The sequence below is a fragment of the Procambarus clarkii genome, chromosome 44 (genome assembly GCF_040958095.1).
Source record: "Procambarus clarkii isolate CNS0578487 chromosome 44, FALCON_Pclarkii_2.0, whole genome shotgun sequence".
NCBI lineage: Eukaryota > Metazoa > Arthropoda > Malacostraca > Decapoda > Cambaridae > Procambarus > Procambarus clarkii.
This window is the reverse complement of record NC_091193.1, coordinates 23383285-23396583: the sequence shown is the minus strand read 5'-3', so window position 1 is coordinate 23396583 and position 13299 is coordinate 23383285. Positions and strand designations below refer to the sequence as shown.

At 55.6% G+C, this 13299-nt stretch overlaps 2 protein-coding genes across 2 annotated transcripts; both read left to right on the top strand.

Annotated features, from left to right (window-relative positions):
* The first annotated feature begins 5801 nt into the window (after nucleotides 1-5801).
* Nucleotides 5802-6308, top strand: LOC138350178 (golgin subfamily A member 6-like protein 25). The gene has a single exon (XM_069300516.1). It carries the CDS (start codon nucleotides 5802-5804, stop codon nucleotides 6306-6308), a length of 507 nt encoding a protein of 168 aa, XP_069156617.1.
* Nucleotides 6309-7601: 1293 nt separating this feature from the next.
* LOC138350177 (mucin-22-like) lies at nucleotides 7602-12068 on the top strand. The gene has a single exon (XM_069300515.1). It carries the CDS (start codon nucleotides 7602-7604, stop codon nucleotides 12066-12068), a length of 4467 nt encoding a protein of 1488 aa, XP_069156616.1.
* The last annotated feature ends 1231 nt before the right edge of the window (nucleotides 12069-13299 follow it).

Sequence of the window (13299 nt, the reverse complement as noted above, 5' to 3'; positions counted from 1 at the left end):
TAGCTTTCAGAGGCCAGGAAAAAGAGCAGGGTTGAATTTAAGTTATCATAAACATTAGAGGGCAACTTTTTGTACATAGGCAGAGATTAGAAGGTGAATGGTCAGTACGGCCGAGGCTCCGCCCTCACGCTGACGTAACCGCCAGCCTCAGTCCTGATTGGCTAATGAAATTCTTTCTACTGTGATTTGGTCTTGTATAGCCAAGATGTTCTTGTATCTCCTCGAGGCTAATGATACGTCTTCTAATTATTCATATACCTAGATGATGGATGAATATTTCATTAGCCATCCAGGACAAAACACTAATTTGGTCTGGAGAACTAACCAGAAGACGTATATGTATGTGAACAAGTTCACAATTAAATCTCATTAATGTGATGAATCAACAAGAAAATCAATCGGAGCAATAAAGAGGATTCGAACAGGCGTCCATGGTACTACCAAGCACGCGCCCCAGACCACTACACCACGATGTATCTATATGTAGTATATATGTAATATCTATATATATGTCTGTGAAGTATTGAGCGATCTGCTCAAAAGAAGAGCCGTAGACGTTATTGTTGTTGTTCAAGATTCGCTACCTGGAACAAAAAGTTCCAAGTAGCACGGGCTATGGTGAGCCCGTAGCCATCCATACCCCCTGCGTCTCGCCCCACACCTCCCCCACCGTCGGCCGCAATACGCTCACAGTGGCTAGGAGCGGCTAGATCTTGGCTACACCGCTCACAGCCAGGAGAGACGAGTATGCCACTCAGGTCCTGTCGTACACAACATCACAACACTGGCCGTACCAAGCCTATCTCTCACTAGTCAAGAAAACTGTAGAGATGCCCATTTCTCTGAACAAGAGGCTATCGTCCATGTGTGCATATATGTATCTATCCAGTTCTTTTGACGCAGGTGTGTGGAGTTCTGATGAGGCAGGTGTGTGGGGTTCTGATGAGGCAGGTGTGTGGGGTTCTGATGAGGCAGGTGTGTGGGGTTCTGATGAGGCAGGTGTGTGGGGTTCTGATGAGGCAGGTGTGTGGGGTTCTGATGAGGCAGGTGTGTGGGGTTCTGATGAGGCAGGTGTGTGGGGTTCTGATGAGGCAGGTGTGTGGGGTTCTGATGAGGCAGGTGTGTGGGGTTCTGATGAGGCAGGTGTGTGGGGTTCTGATGAGGCAGGTGTGTGGGGTTCTGATGAGGCAGGTGTGTGGGGTTCTGATGAGGCAGGTGTGTGGGGTTCTGATGAGGCAGGTGTGTGGGGTTCTGATGAGGCAGGTGTGTGGGGTTCTGATGAGGCAGGTGTGTGGGGTTCTGATGAGGCAGGTGTGTGGGGTTCTGATGAGGCAGGTGTGTGGGGTTCTGATGAGGCAGGTGTGTGGGGTTCTGATGAGGCAGGTGTGTGGGGTTCTGATGAGGCAGGTGTGTGGAGATGCGTCACACGACGCAGGAGTACCACCTACACCCGCAGCAGCACATTGTAAAGTGTTCATCATAGTGCTAACCAAACATACAATTAGCTCTCTGTTTACATACACAGGGTTGATATCCTATTATATAGTCCAGTTGGTTATTGATTAATGGAAGAATTGGGACCTAACTATTATTTCCTAGCTACAGTGACAGGTGTGGAGGAGTAGTGTGTGGGTGGTGCAGGCGGGGGACCGTCCAGGACCTCACCTGTGCACCTCCACAGCCACACCTCACCGGTGCACCCCCTCAGCCACACTTCACCTGTGCACCTCCTCAGCCACACCTCACCTGTGCACCTCCTCAGCCACACCTCACCGGTGCACCCCCTCAGCCACACCTCACACATCTATGCCAACAAACACTTAAATGAGCTTGGCTTTTCCAAGCTCTCCAACCATGAAGAGCATGGTTGCACTTCCCTAGAGCATGGCGCGCTCCCATTGGTCCATTTTAACACCCAGCCTACTCTGATTGGATAACTCCCTGAAGTCCATTTAAATTTTCCAGAACAATAATAAAAATAAGATGCCTCCTGCCACAAACCATAGGATTTATGGTTTACGCCTCTTATAAAATCCCTAGAACAGGTTTCTGTACACAGTTGCACGGTAGGATGGGTTCACCCAGCGATTACTACCAGAAATGGCAAACGTGACCTTTCTGTTTCAACATTCTCTGAGGGCGAAGGGAGACCCTGACTCACGGGAGGTCCAGACCACTCACCCTGTGACTCGGAGTCCTTCAAGACTGTCTTACTCTCGTCTTGCTACAGGTCCACATGGCCACACTCAGTCACCAGACGGTGTCTCGTCAAGCTTGAGACACTGCCATGAACATGGATCAAGATTAATGAAGCTAAGACCGCAGCAGCCGTGTGGTGGTGTCTTGTGCACCAGTAATGATTGTGTCAACCTCCCCCACACCCCCAGTACCACCTACACCCTCCCCCACACCCCCAGTACCACCTACACCCTCCCCCACACCCCCAGTACCCACCTACACCCTCCCCCACACCCCCAGTACCACCTACACCCTCCCTCACACCCCCTGTACCACCTACACCCTCCCCCACACCCCCAGTACCCACCTACACCCTCCCCCACACCCCCAGTACCACCTACACCCTCCCCCACACCCCCAGTACCACCTACACCCTCCCCCACACCCCCAGTACCACCTACACCCTCCCCCACACCCCCAGTACCACTACACCCTCCCCCACACCCCCAGTACCACCTACACCCTCCCCCACACCCCCAGTACCACCTACACCCTCCCTCACACCCCCTGTACCACCTACACCCTCCCCCACACCCCCAGTACCCACCTACACCCTCCCCCACACCCCCAGTACCACCTACACCCTCCCTCACACCCCCTGTACCACCTACACCCTCCCCCACACCCCCAGTACCCACCTACACCCTCCCCCACACCCCCAGTACCACCTACACCCTCCCCCACACCCACAGTACCACCTACACCCTCCCCCACACCCCCAGTACCACCTACACCCTCCCCCACACCCCCAGTACCACCTACACCCTCCCCCACACCCCCAGTACCACCTAAACCCTCCCCCACACCACCACACCCATTTACACCCTCCCCCACACCCCAAGTACCACCTACACCCTCCCCCCACACCCCCAGTACCACCTACACCCTCCCCCACACCCCCTGTACCACCTACACCCTCCCCCACACCCCCAGACCCACTTACACCCTCCCCCACACCCACAGTACCACATACACCCTCCCCCACACCCCCAGTACCACCTACACCCTCCCCCACACCCCCAGTACCACCTACACCCTCCCCCACACCCCCAGACCCACTTACACCCTCCCCCACACCCACAGTACCACCTACACCCTCCCCCACACCCCCTGTACCACCTACACCCTCCCCCACACCCACAGTACCACCTACACCCTCCCCCACACCCACAGTACCACCTACACCCTCCCCCACACCCCCTGTACCACTACACCCTCCCCCACACCCACAGTACCACCTACACCCTCCCCCACACCCCCAGTACCACCTACACCCTCCCCCACACCCCCAGTACCACCTACACCCTCCCCCACACCCCCAGTACCACCTACACCCTCCCCCACACCCCCTGTACCACCTACACCCTCCCCCACACCCACAGTACCACCTACACCCTCCCCCACACCCCCTGTACCACCTACACCCTCCCCCACACCCCTAGTACCACCTACACCCTCCCCCACACCCCCAGTACCACCTACACCCTCCCCCACATCCCCAGTACCACCTACACCCTCCCCCACACCCCCAGTACCACCTACACCCTCCCCCACATCCCCAGTACCACCTACACCCTCCCCCACACCCCCAGTACCACCTACACCCTCCCCCACATCCCCAGTACCACCTACACCCTCCCCCACACCCCCAGTACCACCTACACCCCACAGTACAGGCCTACCAGACCTACACCAGACCAGGAGGATTGCCGTGCCATGACTGCAGGTACGTGGTGCCGTACACACTGCTGGGCTCACTCTCTCACCACTCTGCTGGGCTCACTCTCTCACCACTCTGCTGGGCTCACTCTCTCACCACACTGCTGGGCTCACTCTCTCACCACACTGCTGGGCTCACTCTCTCACCACACTGCTGGGCTCACTCTCTCACCACACTGCTGGGCTCACTCTCTCACCACACTGCTGGGCTCACTCTCTCACCACTGTGTTGGGCTCACTCTCTCACCACACTGCTGGGCTCACTCTCTCACCACACTGCTGGGCTCACTCTCTCACCACACTGCTGGGCTCACTCTCTCACCACACTGCTGGGCTCACTCTCTCACCACACTGCTGGGCTCACTCTCTCACCACTCTGCTGGGCTCACTCTCTCACCACACTGCTGGGCTCACTCTCTCACCACTCTGCTGGGCTCACTCTCTCACCACACTGCTGGGCTCACTCTCTCACCACACTGCTGGGCTCACTCTCTCACCACACTGCTGGGCTCACTCTCTCACCACTCTGCTGGGCTCACTCTCACCACACTGCTGGGCTCACTCTCTCACCACAGTGCTGGGCTCACTCTCTCACCACTCTGCTGGGCTCACTCTCTCACCACACTGCTGGGCTCACTCTCTCACCACAGTGCTGGGCTCACTCTCTCACCACTCTGCTGGGCTCACTCTCTCACCACAGTGCTGGGCTCACTCTCTCACCACAGTGCTGGGCTCACTCTCTCACCACTCTGCTGGGCTCACTCTCTCACCACACTGTTGGGCTCACTCTCTCGCCACACTGTTGGGCTCACTCTCTCTCCACACTGCTGGGCTCTCTCTCTAACCACAGTGCTGGGCTGTGGTGAGAGAGGAGCCAGAAGTCAGGAGCCATAAGTCAGGAGCCATAAGTCAGGAGCCAGAAGTCAGGAGCCAGTAGTCAGGAGCCAGTAGTCAGGAGCCAGAAGTCAGGAGCCAGAAGTCAGGAGCCAGAAGTCAGGAGCCAGAAGTCAGGAGCCAGAAGTCAGGAGCCAGAAGTCAGGAGCCAGAAGTCAGGAGCCAGAAGTCAGGAGCCAGAAGTCAGGAGCCAGAAGTCAGGAGCCAGAAGTCAGGAGCCAGAAGTCAGGAGCCAGTAGTCAAGAGCCAGTAGTCAGGAGCCATAAGTCAGGAGCCAGAAGTCAGGAGCCAGAAGTCAGGAGCCAGAAGTCAGGAGCCAGAAGTCAGGAGCCAGAAGTCAGGAGCCAGAAGTCAGGAGCCAGTAGTCAGGAGCCAGTAGTCAGGAGCCAGTAGTCAGGAGCCAGAAGTCAGGAGCCGTAAGTCAGGAGCCAGAAGTCAGGAGCCAGAAGTCAGGAGCCAGAAGTCAGGAGCCAGAAGTCAGGAGCCAGAAGTCAGGAGCCAGAAGTCAGGAGCCAGAAGTCAGAAGCCAGAAGTCAGGAGCCAGAAGTCAGGAGCCAGAAGTCAGGAGCCAGAAGTCAGGAGCCAGTAGTCAGGAGCCAGAAGTCAGGAGCCAGAAGTCAGGAGCCAGAAGTCAGGAGCCAGTAGTCAGGAGCCAGAAGTCAGGAGCCAGAAGTCAGGAGCCAGAAGTCAGGAGCCAGAAGTCAGGAGCCAGTAGTCAGGAGCCAGAAGTCAGGAGCCAGTAGTCAGGAGCCAGTAGTCAGGAGCCAGTAGTCAGGAGCCAGAAGTCAGGAGCCAGAAGTCAGGAGCCAGAAGTCAGGAGCCAGAAGTCAGGAGCCAGAAGTCAGGAGCCAGAAGTCAGGAGCCATAAGTCAGGAGCCATAAGTCAGGAGCCAGAAGTCAGGAGCCAGAAGTCAGGAGCCAGAAGTCAGGAGCCAGAAGTCAGGAGCCATATGTCAGGAGCCATAAGTCAGGAGTCAGAAGTCAGGAGCCAGAAGTCAGGAGCCAGAAGTCAGGAGCCAGAAGTCAGGAGCCAGAAGTCAGGAGCCATATGTCAGGAGCCATATGTCAGGAGCCATAAGTCAGGAGCCATAAGTCAGGAGTCAGAAGTCAGGAGCCAGAAGTCAGGAGCCAGAAGTCAGGAGCCAGGAGCCAGGAGCCAGAAGTCAGGAGTCAGGAGCCAGGAGCCAGAAGTCAGGAGCCAGAAGTCAGGAGCCAGAAGTCAGGAGCCAGAAGTCAGGAGTCAGGAGCCAGAAGTCAGGAGTCAGGAGCCAGAAGTCAGGAGTCAGGAGCCAGAAGTCAGGAGCCAAGAACCAGAAGTCAGGAGCCAGGAGCCAGTAGCCAGGAGCCAAGAACCAGAAGTCAGGAGCCAGGAGCCAGTAGCCAGGAGCCAAGAACCAGAAGTCAGGAGCCAGGAGCCAGTAGCCAGGAGCCAAGAACCAGAAGTCAGGAGCCAGTAGTCAGTAGCCCAAGAGTTTCCGTTGTTTTGGCCAAGTCCAACCAAAAGGCCTGCCGTACTGGGACTGGATCAGGAGAAACAATTATCCTACTGATAATCGAAGCTGTTCTTTGAGATATTCTTTCTTGAAGAGAGGGCAAACCCGTTTCCAGTCTTAGAGCTTCAAGCCTGATCCACATATGGGCTCCCAGGGCAGCTCTCATAGCAATGTTTTGTGCTACTTCATGCTGTTTCCGTGAACAATATCCCACAATTGTGTGGTGCTTGTTGCTGTCACGCAAGATGCTTGCGCTCTGAACTCCAAGAATGTCAATGTGCAGGTGTTGTGGCCAGGTGGCCATGCTTGGCGTGTACCAGTGTGCAGGTGTTGTGGCCAGGTGGCCATGCTTGGCGTGTACCAGTGTGCAGGTGTTGTGGCCAGGTGGCCATGCTTGGCGTGTACCAGTGTGCAGGTGTTGTGGCCAGGTGGCCATGCTTGGCGTGTACCAGTGTGCAGGTGTTGTGGCCAGGTGGCCATGCTTGGCGTGTACCAGTGTGCAGGTGTTGTGGCCAGGTGGCCATGCTTGGCGTGTACCAATGTGCAGGTGTTGTGGCCAGGTGGCCACGCTTGGCGTGTACCAGTGAGCAGGTGTTGTGGCCAGGTGGCAATGCTTGGCGTGTACCAGTGTGCAGGTGTTGTGGCCAGGTGGCCATGCTTGACGTGTACCAATGTGCAGGTGTTGTGGCCAGGTGGCCATGCTTGGCGTGTACCAGTGAGCAGGTGTTGTAGCCAGGTGGCAATGCTTGGCGTGTACCAGTGTGCAGGTGTTGTGGCCAGGTGGCCATGCTTGGCGTGTACCACACTGGTCTTGGTCAGGAGGTGGTGCAGGGCTAACAGGGACCCGGGCGACGGTCGTCCACTGTGAACACTCACCTCTCTGACACAAGGACGACCACGCCAGTCAACACGGCAACAGACTGAGCAGATCAAGGAAAATTCCAGCATAGTTCAAGAATCTCGGTGATTGTGTTGCAAGGTTTACGAGTTGTCCTCGTCACAGGAGGAGTACGAGGCGAGCAATAAAAGATCTAATTTAAAGTTCTCTTTGTCCAGTTCTACATTCATAGTGAGGTGAGGTCCCGGATGACCAGACCAGGATACTCACTGTGTATCACAGCTTCAGCCTCACTCACTGTCAGGGGTGAGTGACACCACACCGTCAGCAAGGCCACGGCCACTAACCACACCGTCAGCAAGGAGAGGGCCACTAACCACACCGTCAGCAAGAAGAGGGCCACTAACCACACCGTCAGCATGGCCAGGGCCACTAACCACACCGTCAGCAAGAAGAGGGCCACTAACCACACCGTCAGCATGGCCAGGGCCACTAACCACTCCGTCAGCAAGGAGAGGGCCACTAACCACACCGTCAGCAAGGCCACGGCCACTAACCACACCGTCAGCAAGAAGAGGGCCACTAACCACACTGTCAGCATGGAGAGGGCCACTAACCACACCGTCAGCATGGAGAGGGCCACTAACCACACCGTCAGCAAGAAGAGGGCCACTAACCACACTGTCAGCATGGAGAGGGCCACTAACCACACCGTCAGCATGGCCAGGGCCACTAACCACACCGTCAGCAAGGAGAGGGCCACTAACCACACCGTCAGCAAGGAGAGGGCCACTAACCACACCGTCAGCATGGCCAGGGCCACTAACCACACCGTCAGCATGGCCAGGGCCACTAACCACACCGTCAGCAAGGAGAGGGCCACTAACCACACCGTCAGCAAGGAGAGGGCCACTAACCACACCGTCAGCAAGGAGAGGGCCACTAACCACACCGTCAGCAAGGAGAGGGCCACTAACCACACTATCAGCAAGGAGAGGGCCACTAACCACACCGTCAGCAAGAAGAGGGCCACTAACCACACTGTCAGCAAGGAGAGGGCCACTAACCACACCGTCAGCAAGGAGAGGGCCACTAACCACACCGTCAGCAAGGAGAGGGTCACTAACCACACCGTCAGCAAGGAGAGGGCCACTAACCACACCGTCAGCATGGCCAGGGCCACTAACCACACCGTCAGCAAGGAGAGGGCCACTAACCACACCGTCAGCAAGGAGAGGGCCACTAATCACACTATCAGCAAGGAGAGGGCCACTAACCACACTGTCAGCAAGGAGAGGGCCACTAACCACACTGTCAGCAAGGAGAGGGCCACTAACCACACCGTCAGCAAGGAGAGGGCCACTAACCACACCGTCAGCAAGGAGAGGGCCACTAACCACACCGTCAGCAAGGAGAGGGCCACTAACCACACCGTCAGCAAGGAGAGGGCCACTAACCACACCGTCAGCAAGGAGAGGGCCACTAACCACACCGTCAGCAAGGAGAGGGCCACTAACCACACCGTCAGCAAGGAGAGGGCCACTAACCACACCGTCAGCAAGAAGAGGGCCACTAACCACACCGTCAGCAAGAAGAGGGCCACTAACCACACTGTCAGCAAGGAGAGGGCCACTAACCACACCGTCAGCAAGGAGAGGGCCACTAACCACACCGTCAGCAAGGAGAGGGCCACTAACCACACCGTCAGCAAGAAGAGGGCCACTAACCACACTGTCAGCAAGGAGAGGGCCACTAACCACACTATCAGCAAGGAGAGGGCCACTAACCACACCGTCAGCAAGGAGAGGGCCACTAACCACACCGTCAGCAAGAAGAGGGCCACTAACCACACCGTCAGCAAGAAGAGGGCCACTAACCACACTGTCAGCAAGGAGAGGGCCACTAACCACACCGTCAGCAAGAAGAGGGCCACTAACCACACCGTCAGCAAGAAGAGGGCTACTAACCACACCGTCAGCAAGAAGAGGGCCACTAACCACACTGTCAGCAAGGAGAGGGCCACTAACCACACCGTCAGCATGGAGAGGGCCACTAACCACACTATCAGCAAGGAGAGGGCCACTAACCACACCGTCAGCATGGCCAGGGCCACTAACCACACCGTCAGCAAGGAGAGGGCCACTAACCACACCGTCAGCAAGAAGAGGGCCACTAACCACACTGTCAGCATGGAGAGGGCCACTAACCACACCGTCAGCATGGCCAGGGCCACTAACCACACCGTCAGCAAGGAGAGGGCCACTAACCACACCGTCAGCAAGGAGAGGGCCACTAACCACACCGTCAGCATGGCCAGGGCCACTAACCACACCGTCAGCATGGCCAGGGCCACTAACCACACCGTCAGCAAGGAGAGGGCCACTAACCACACCGTCAGCAAGGAGAGGGCCACTAACCACACCGTCAGCAAGGAGAGGGCCACTAACCACACCGTCAGCAAGGAGAGGGCCACTAACCACACCGTCAGCAAGACGAGGGCCACTAACCACACTGTCAGCAAGGAGAGGGCCACTAACCACACCGTCAGCAAGGAGAGGGCCACTAACCACACCGTCAGCAAGGAGAGGGCCACTAACCACACCGTCAGCAAGGAGAGGGCCACTAACCACACCGTCAGCAAGACGAGGGCCACTAACCACACTGTCAGCAAGGAGAGGGCCACTAACCACACCGTCAGCAAGGAGAGGGCCACTAACCACACCGTCAGCAAGGAGAGGGTCACTAACCACACCGTCAGCAAGGAGAGGGCCACTAACCACACCGTCAGCATGGCCAGGGCCACTAACCACACCGTCAGCAAGGAGAGGGCCACTAACCACACCGTCAGCAAGGAGAGGGCCACTAATCACACTATCAGCAAGGAGAGGGCCACTAACCACACTGTCAGCAAGAAGAGGGCCACTAACCACACTGTCAGCAAGGAGAGGGCCACTAACCACACTGTCAGCAAGGAGAGGGCCACTAACCACACCGTCAGCAAGGAGAGGGCCACTAACCACACCGTCAGCAAGGAGAGGGCCACTAACCACACCGTCAGCAAGGAGAGGGCCACTAACCACACCGTCAGCAAGGAGAGGGCCACTAACCACACCGTCAGCAAGAAGAGGGCCACTAACCACACCGTCAGCAAGGAGAGGGCCACTAACCACACCGTCAGCAAGGAGAGGGCCACTAACCACACCGTCAGCAAGAAGAGGGCCACTAACCACACCGTCAGCAAGAAGAGGGCCACTAACCACACTGTCAGCAAGGAGAGGGCCACTAACCACACCGTCAGCAAGGAGAGGGCCACTAACCTCACCGTCAGCAAGGAGAGGGCCACTAACCACACCGTCAGCAAGGAGAGGGCCACTAACCACACTGTCAGCAAGGAGAGGGCCACTAACCACACTATCAGCAAGGAGAGGGCCACTAACCACACCGTCAGCAAGGAGAGGGCCACTAACCACACCGTCAGCAAGAAGAGGGCCACTAACCACACCGTCAGCAAGAAGAGGGCCACTAACCACACTGTCAGCAAGGAGAGGGCCACTAACCACACCGTCAACAAGAAGAGGGCCACTAACCACACCGTCAGCAAGAAGAGGGCCACTAACCACACCGTCAGCAAGAAGAGGGCCACTAACCACACTATCAGCAAGGAGAGGGCCACTAACCACACCGTCAGCATGGAGAGGGCCACTAACCACACTATCAGCAAGGAGAGGGCCACTAACCACACCGTCAGCATGGCCAGGGCCACTAACCACACCGTCAGCAAGGAGAGGGCCACTAACCACACCGTCAGCAAGGAGAGGGCCACTAACCACACCGTCAGCATGGAGAGGGCCACTAACCACACCGTCAGCATGGAGAGGGCCACTAACCACACTATCAGCAAGAAGAGGGCCACTAACCACACCGTCAGCATGGAGAGGGCCACTAACCACACCGTCAGCAAGAAGAGGGCCACTATCCACACCGTCAGCATGGAGAGGGCCACTAACCACACCGTCAGCAAGAAGAGGGCCACTAACCACACTATCAGCAAGGAGAGGGCCACTAACCACACCGTCAGCAAGAAGAGGGCCACTAACCACACTATCAGCAAGGAGAGGGCCACTAACCACACCGTCAACAAAGCCAGGGCCACTAACCACACCGTCAACAAAGCCAGGGCCACTAACCACACCGTCAACAAAGCCAGGGCCGCTAACCACACTGTCAGCAAAGCCAGGGCCACTAACCACACCGTCAACAAAGCCAGGGCCACTAACCACACCGTCAGCAAAGCCAGGGCCACTAACCACACCGTCAACAAAGCCAGGGCCACTAACAACACCGTCAACAAAGCCAGGGCCACTAACCACACCGTCAGCAAAGCCAGGGCCACTAACCACACCGTCAACAAAGCCAGGGCCACTAACAACACCGTCAACAAAGCCAGGGCCACTAACAACACCGTCAACAAAGCCAGGGCCACTAACCACACCGTCAACAAAGCCAGGGCCACTAACAACACCGTCAACAAAGCCAGGGCCACTAACAACACCGTCAACAAAGCCAGGGCCACTAACAACACCGTCAACAAAGCCAGGGCCACTAACCACACCGTCAGCAAAGCCAGGGCCACTAACCACACCGTCAACAAAGCCAGGGCCACTAACAACACCGTCAACAAAGCCAGGGCCACTAACAACACCGTCAACAAAGCCAGGGCCACTAACCACACCGTCAGCAAAGCCAGGGCCACTAACCACACCGTCAACAAAGCCAGGGCCACTAACAACACCGTCAACAAAGCCAGGGCCACTAACCACACCGTCAACAAAGCCAGGGCCACTAACCACACCGTCAACAAAGCCAGGTCGCCACACCATCAGTAGGGTGAGTGACAGGAGCTAACAAGACCTGCTCTGTCAGACCTTGTTAGGTCCAGTGTACTGCACCAGGATACAACTTAAACCTTAAGTTTCGTCAGCACTGTGGCCTTCCCTTCCACACATACATGAAGACCTGAAGGTTTACGGGCTGTGAGCGGCGCTTGGAGCCATGAGGGCCGTGGCCTGCACATCCTGGCGGTGCAGTAACGAGGCAGTGCGGCAGCACGGGTCGTGTTATCTCTGATTAGGCGACGTTTGGTCAGAAGGTAATGCTGGTGCATGTTGATATATGAGACAAGAGACGCCCGCTGGCAGACTCCAGCAGCGGCGGGCTGTGGGAGCGCCAGCAGGTAGCCAGCAGCAGCAGCAGCAGCAGCCAGGGTACCAGTGTCCCCCACGAGTGTGTGGCTCCTCGTTCAACTTCCAATTAGTTCAACTGGAAGTTCAACTAATTGCAAAGCACCTAACATATACTAGCCCTAACTAAACATACGAATAATATTAAATAATTTTTATATTCGAGAAAATTACCTTCTTGTACTGTAATTTTAACACCTTACGTAAAAATGTTATAATTCGTGGACAAGTCTCCAAACTTGATGCATTAATGGTAAGTGACTCTTTATCATCCTTAATTGCTCTCAACTCCTTAAGACATAACTGTAACATGCTCTTGTCTGAAGCTAGACACAAATACAGCAAAATTATTAATGATGGTAACAGAGTCCATTTCATGTGGTCTCCATCTCATGTTGGCCTCCGAATGCATGATAGAGCTGATAAGTTAGCCAAAGAATCTGCCTTTAAAGGAGCCGTTGAGTGTAACCTTGGATTGTCAATGAGCAATCTGAGAGCAGCAGTACACCGAGAACTTCAACAAGATCTTGTAGATCTGAGGCAAAGTGAAATTGACACCAGTAATTCTATCTATCATCATACTATCATGCAAGAGGAGCCACACATCTATGGATCATCCAATAAAATCAGCAGACTTCTAGATGTTACTACTGCTCGGCTTAGACTCGGTTACAAGTATCTCTGGGAATTCTCATTATCTGCCGATGTAGACCTGACCAAATGTAAACTGTGTCAACAAAATTATTCGCACACCCTCCGTCACTATGTGATGGAGTGCGAAATAATAAATCACTTTAGAGACAGTTCTATAACAAATGCAAAGGAAATGTGTAAATATTTCATTCAAATGATCTACTACCAGAAATTTTAGCCAAAT